Here is a 6,756-nt window from a genome sequence, read left to right on the forward strand (position 1 = left end):
GCCCTGAATTCAAGATACCATCTCATTGTTCTCTTAGATCAGTGTGGAGCCTGCTGAAGCAAACAAATGAAACCTGTGATTTCATTTTGGCTTTCAGCAAGTAAAGGGATTCCAAATATATCTGAGAAAAAAAAATGGCTTTTCTGTATATGCACCACAGTGATACATGCTTAATGTCTACCTGTTTAAGAATGCCAATACTGTGAGATACTCAAGGGTAAAATGAGAATGAAGATTTGTGTTCTGTGTGTTTTATCTGAGGTCTCATTACATGTAGCTCTTTCAGGCCAAAGCTGCTATTTGTGCTATGCCTAAAGAGTCATTCATTTCTCAAGCTTCTTTTGTTTTTGGACAGCCATTGCTGTTCACCTTCAGACAAGACAGACAGAATTCGTGCTGCTTGCTACACAGATGGGTATTCTGTGAATTCACTTCTTAGCTTACAGCGACGATCTCAGAGAAGGTGCTTACAAACCCTACAGTTTCATTACCATCTGACCACAAAAAACATTTCTGTTTAAGAAAATCAACCTCCTTTGGGTTTTTTATCTGTTGTAGAATCTGTTCGAAACACACCTAGCACAGACACCATGCCAGCTTCATCATCTCAGACATGTGCTGACCAGCAGGATCCTGAAAGCACCACAGGGTCTTACTTGGCTAATACACAAGAAGAGGATTCATCTCAGAACCTCCCCATGGCACATGTCCGTCCTTCCCACCCACTGAAGAGTTTTGCAGTGCCAGCAGTTCCACCAACTGGTCCTACATATGACCCTGCTTTGCCAAGCACCCCGTTACTGACCCAGCAAGGTGAGCAGGGTAAACTGGCACTCTTGCCAAAAAGAGAAAGAAGAAGAAAATGGGAGAAGTTCCATGAGGGGGAGGTAGAATTGGGCATCAAGGGGAATATGGTGGAGGGTGGAGTGAATTTTGTTGGTATAATTCTCAAAGCCTCTTCATGGTATGTACATAAAGTAGGCAAAAATTTAAATTCAGCACTCTGTGATTTGAAGCCTTCATTTTTCTCTAATAGAATCCTTTCTATTCTCCTGCATTTGAGAGCTTTCTAAACAGGCAAAAGAACTAATTATCTGAGGTGTAACTGTATGACAACTTTTTTTAAGCTCCTAACCATCCAGTTCACTCGGTGAAGACTGCATCAATTGGGACTTTAGGAAGAACTCGACCTCCTATGCCAGTGGTAGTTCCCAGCGCCCCTGACATGCAGGAGACCACCAGGATGCTTGATGACTCGGAAAGCGTAGGTACTCTCACACTGCCAGTGGCTTTTTGTGGCAGTGCTTATCAAACTGTGGGAACTGTAGTGGTGTCTGCACTGAGGCTTTCAAAGGCGTCCTGCTTCCACCAAGTGCCATTGCCTGTTAACCTATATAAACAAAGGTAGTGCAAGTACCCTCTACACAAGACAGCAAATTCATAGAATAAACACTTAAATTGCAAGTACTAGTAGTGGTTCCTAAATCTTAAACATTACTTAAGAGCATAACTTGATTCCTAACTACATAATACAGATGCAGTGTTCCCACCTGTTCCAGTCCACAAGGCCTGTTCAGGCAAACACCGAAAAACCTTCAAGAACATTTGGCTGACCTGAGGCTGTAGCTGGACACAGAGGATTTTTCTCTGGGATTTCCTTTCCTGACTCATGCTCAGTGCTTCTGGTTTCTGTTAGCCTATCACCATGACAAGAGGAGGAGAGAAAAGACAGATACTATCTATAGCACTACAGTCTTTCATTCTTTACTGTACTTAACATATATTGGAGCTTCTGTGCTGGAGCTTCAGACGTACCCTGCACATCTGCTTTTTGCCTGCTTGATGGAAAGAGCATCTTTGTTTGCAGAGCTAAAGGCCTCCAGCAGTGCTGTTTGTTCTTCTTTGCAGCCTTACCTGGTGTGATCATACTTGCTTGGAGATGTCATATATTGCTGTCTGTTTTGTGCCTGGATCCTGTTAAAGTCATGCAGCTACAGCTTCCTGTGCTGCAGCAGGACATCTGAAGTGTGGTTGCAGATGGAAAATTAAGGATTAACACTAAAATGTTTAAAACCATCATCCTAAGTACACTTTTAGATACACATATGAAAGTGTTCTGACTTTCTGGGAAAGATGCAACTGTTGGATTTCTTTTGAAATAGCTTTTTTCACCAGAATCACTGCCCATTTCTTGTTATTGTCCCTCTTTATAAAATCAAGTCACCCTTGTCAATAAATTTTTCCATCTCCCACAGAGTTACGAACCGGATGAGCTGACCAAAGAGATGGCCCACCTGGAAGGACTTATGAAGGACCTTAATGCCATCACTACAGCATGATCACCTTCACCAGGAGATGACTCCGAACTTGGACTCAGACTTGGAACACAAGGAATTGTACAGAGAATAAAAAAAATTATAATGAAAAAATAAATTAAAAAAAAATAAAGAGATAAAAAAGCAGAAAGAGGGACAGCACATGACAGAATACACAGAAAGCAAATGAGCCAAGCAGTGCATCTGTGCTCCAGCTAGTCAAAAAGAGATGACCTTTCTTGTCATCTTCTTGCAATGAAGTCATTGCCAATTTGAATTCCATGTACCTGCTGAGACCATGGAGGAGGGGACTCATCAGGCTGAAATTAGCATCCAGACAAAAGGAAAAAAAAAGTGGACTTCATGTTTTGGGTTTTTTTCTGGTCACGTTTTGTCTCAGTGGTGTGATTGCCCTGCCTTTTCAGTGTTGGACATTTGCATTTATGTACAATTTTGTTTGTGTTTTTATTTTATCTTTTTTTATAAAAAGGGAAAAATATTGTAATCAAAAAAGAAAAAAAAAAAGGAAGGGAAAAAAAAAAAAGGAAAAAAAAAGAAGAAACTGTTGTTTTCCACAGCCTAGACTGATGTTTGACTGCTTGTTCTATTGTGTATGAAAATTCATTGCCAGCGTGGGTTGTTCTGTTTTGTTTTTTATTCTGCGTATAATTATGTCCCCTTTTGGCAGTTAATCCGTGGCCTTTTGGGATGCTGCACTGCTATTTGTAAGCTTTTTTTATTACTTTTATGTTATAATTATTGAAAGCCTGGCTTTCTCCTCTCATCACTGTGAGATTACCAGTCTGTTTGAATTGAAATGTAATTTGAAAGGCTTGTTTGTCGCTTTTTGTGCAGTTTCAATATTTTGAGTGGGGAAAAGTAGATGGAGAAGGGGAGGGGATCCAGTGGGAGGTTTCATTATTGTTGTTTTCCTGGTTTTCAACGTTGATTCAAAAGACTGAAGAAAATGAAAGCATCTTCTGTAATGTCCTTCCTTGTAACTTCAGCATACAGTGTCTCTGGTTATTGAATTGCAGTGAGAGTCTCATTTAGAAACACAAAATCCTTCTTGTAAAGTAAGGTTCCTTACGTTTAGATGACACTACAGCTCACTTTGGCACCAGTGCTCTGTTTTTTTGTTGTTAAAGATCTCATCATGAAATGCTGAAGTGCAGGGTGAGTGCTCGTGCAGCATGCGGAGCAGCAACACACAGTGCACAACACCACTCTGCTGGTGGGGCTTGGGTTCGAGCTACCTGGACTTCACACCAGCAGAGAACTGTGGACCTCTTCTCATCAGCAATGTACCTTATCTTGTGAGAACACTGAATGTCCACAGGATCCTGCAGCAGCAAGTCCAAGCCCAGCGCAATTTCTCTAGCCTAGGCAATTTAAACAATCTTTCTCTTAAGGCTTCTTCAGAGACATAAGAAAGGCAAAAATGTATTTTTTTACATGTCTGAAACCATTTGAAAAGAAAAACAGTATTAGTGACTCAGGTGCTGTTCACATATCTGTCTAGAAAGGAAGGAAAGATGAAAGGGGAAGGAAAAGGTCTTTTGTTTTCTCCTTGTATGGTTGCCTGGCTCTGCCATACTCTATGAGGAGAAATGGCATAAAAAGAGGGACTGTATTTTAGTTTTTAAAAAAGCAAAAAGCCAACACCCAGCTGCCTAACGAATTCATGTGCAATTTCTCTTGTAAGAGGAAAGGAAACTCAAAACTTAGTGATCAATCAGATGAGAATCTGTTCCTCCTGAGTTGTGATCTCAGAAGCTCAGTGGTAAGGATGGAGGACGCACAGGTACCAGATGTTTCAGGAGCTGTAGTCCACATCCCCCCTGCTAGATGGCTGCACCTGTTGGAACAGTAAGAGGTAATACTGTCACCTGCTTAAAACAAAATTTTTAAAAATATCCAAGAACTTGATTCTTTTCTATTTTCTTTTATCCATGTGATGGAAGCTTTGGGTCCATTTTCCTAGTCCCTGTCACTGAGTGAAGGGAGATCCAGTGGATCACCCTGGAAAGCAGCAGGGGTTTGGGCTGTATTTCTACTTCCTTTCTTTCCTTGGACTCTTTGTCTTGTCATTTCTAGGATATTTGCTGGGTTTATTTATTACTTGAGGGGGGAAGGAATCAAATTAATTGGAGCACCATGGGCCACCTGGATAATTGTTGTTTGGACTTTTAATACAAATACAATTCAGGGCAAACTAAGCTACGGATAACATTTAAATACTGAGGTACACATCCTGTCCTGAAAGGAGGGTGTGTATGTTTTCTTTTGCCTAATTTTTATCTATACCCAAAGAAATACCATCATGCATACGCAGTATCTTTAGCTGGTGGGTCTTATGAATATTACTTAGGTATAACACCATGAATGTTAATATCATCATTGAATTTGGGGAAGGGGAATATTTTTAATGATAAAACAACTGTTCAAAGTTGTTTTTTTAAGGTTAAACTAATAATAATAATAATTAAAAAAAACCCAACAAACAAAAAAGCCCAACATTCAATTCAGTGTACAATCTCTATTGCACTTTTTCACATTTTAATGCTACATTTTCTTACATATCCTGTGATTTTAAATTTGGGACATTGTCTATCCTTGCAGTGTCACAGTCAAGCTGTTAAATAGCAGCTTCCCTCAGAGACATTTGGGGAAGAAACCAAACCTGTATATTGTTTTATTATTCTCATGTAGAATAATTTTGAGGACTGCTGTAGATGTGTACCTTTCTGTACAATTTGTCTTGTTTTGTTTTTCTGTAGTATTTGATGTATACTCTATAGCTTTTTTTAATAACTTCATGTTTATTATTTTGTATTGGACACCCAATACACTTTTTTTAATCCAATCAAAATCTGGTCTGCTTGGGGAGTTTGTTCTCTAATTATTCCTGTACCTCTTGTCTTTTTTAATTAATCAGTACAGTAATCAGGTCTGGAAGTATATTCACCCCCTTTTTGCTGTAGTTTGCTAGATTTTGCTCTCCAGAGAAAGAAGAGGAACTGTTAATTTCCCATGTTGTCATCCTGCAGACACCCAGCAAACACGGAGAGACCCGAGTGATCCCCCTCTATGTCAGACCTCAGCAGCAACAGCATCGCCTTTTAAAAAGCTAAGGTCAGCAGGAAGAGCTTCAAAGCAGTGAAAGTACATCTCATAGCTTAATTAAACTTGTGACTCACAGAGAACCAATACTATAATTCTTGGAATATATAAACATCTGTCTATAGATGTTTAAGGGCAATGATTGACAGCCTTCTGTTGTGAACTCCGGGCTCAAAACTGCTCAGTGCCATGTCCTTATGCCCCATATTCTTGGGATTGTTAGGCAATTCCTCACCCTGACCTCTGTAAACAGGAATACAATCGGCTGCATTGCTTTGCACCCTGAGCTCCCACCCCCATCCCCACCAGCTCTCTCAGGGACACTTAATACATTCCTCTACTGTGGTCCACTTGCCTTAGGTGACAGTGTCATCTTTAAAGGTTTATCTCACCTTTACAGCTGCCAGGAGCTACCTCCAGAGGCTGAGAGCATTTACTTTCTTCTTGGTTACTTGATCCACGCCTCCATCTCTGGACAGCTTTCCCAGCTGTCTGCCTTCTCTATTATTTCAGTAGATTGCACCAGCACCACCAATGCAACACCAAAGCAAGCAGGTGACAACTGTCTCACCTTCATCCCAGCCAAAGTCCTTCTGTACATTTCACAGCTCCTCACCCTTTGGAAAGGATTTGCTCTCTCACCTCCATCAGAGCTCTCCCCCACGTGTTCCATCTTTGCTGTGCCTTCAGTAACACAGGGCTCAGCTGCCTTTCTTCACTGCCTGACCACAGGGGCAACCTGTGGGGAATGGATCCAAAACCCCCACTCCCTGTCCCCCTGGGTCAGGACGGGGAAGCAGCACTACTTCTTGCAGGCTCTGACAGAACAGTGACCTGGGCCACTACTGGCCAAGGCACATCGGTAAAAGCCACTCTCAAAGCCCAAGTGGTGGCCATACTTGTGTTGCCATTGCCACAGCTGCCTCTATGTCTACGGAGAAGAAAGCACCCTTGCAACACAAACATACAGAAAGAGGGACAGCCATTTCCAAAACCTCCAAACTCTGATGGACTCAGCTTGGTATGAAGGAAGGATGTGTAGTTGCCCATAAAAAGAAAAACCCTAACAGTTCAATAGAGATTGCCATAGATAACCAGGTAGAGCCAATGCCCAGTGTACTGCAGAACAGAGCATTGATGTCACACACAACAAAGCCAATGCCCTTTGCCCAACACCCCCAAGCAATAAACAGCCATCAGACTAAAGAGGTTTCAATTACCAGTGTTACCATATATACCAAGTTAGGCAACAGTTAGGATAAGCCTTTGTTAACCAGGCTGCCTCAGCATCTCCCCTCAAAGCAAAGGGAACACACAC

At 41.4% G+C, this 6,756-nt stretch overlaps 1 protein-coding gene across 11 annotated transcripts in view; it reads left to right on the forward strand.

Moving 5' to 3' along the window:
• The window catches only part of NEO1 (neogenin 1), a 191,438-nt gene extending 186,251 nt beyond the window's left edge, over positions 1-5,187 (forward strand). For 10 of the 11 annotated variants that reach the window (XM_071754845.1, XM_071754854.1, XM_071754846.1 and 7 more), the window contains 3 exons: positions 559-813; positions 1,128-1,264; positions 2,256-5,187. In XM_071754845.1, coding sequence (XP_071610946.1) covers positions 559-813; positions 1,128-1,264; positions 2,256-2,339 — 476 coding nt within the window. In that variant the 3' untranslated portion in view covers positions 2,340-5,187. Of the gene's footprint in view, positions 1-558; positions 814-1,127; positions 1,269-2,255 lie in introns of all 11 variants that reach the window. The other variant, XM_071754849.1, reaches the window with a different exon arrangement.
• Positions 5,188-6,756: the final 1,569 nt, after the last annotated feature.

The sequence above is a fragment of the Heliangelus exortis genome, chromosome 11 (assembly GCF_036169615.1).
Source record: "Heliangelus exortis chromosome 11, bHelExo1.hap1, whole genome shotgun sequence".
In the NCBI taxonomy this organism is placed as follows: Eukaryota; Metazoa; Chordata; class Aves; order Apodiformes; family Trochilidae; genus Heliangelus; species Heliangelus exortis.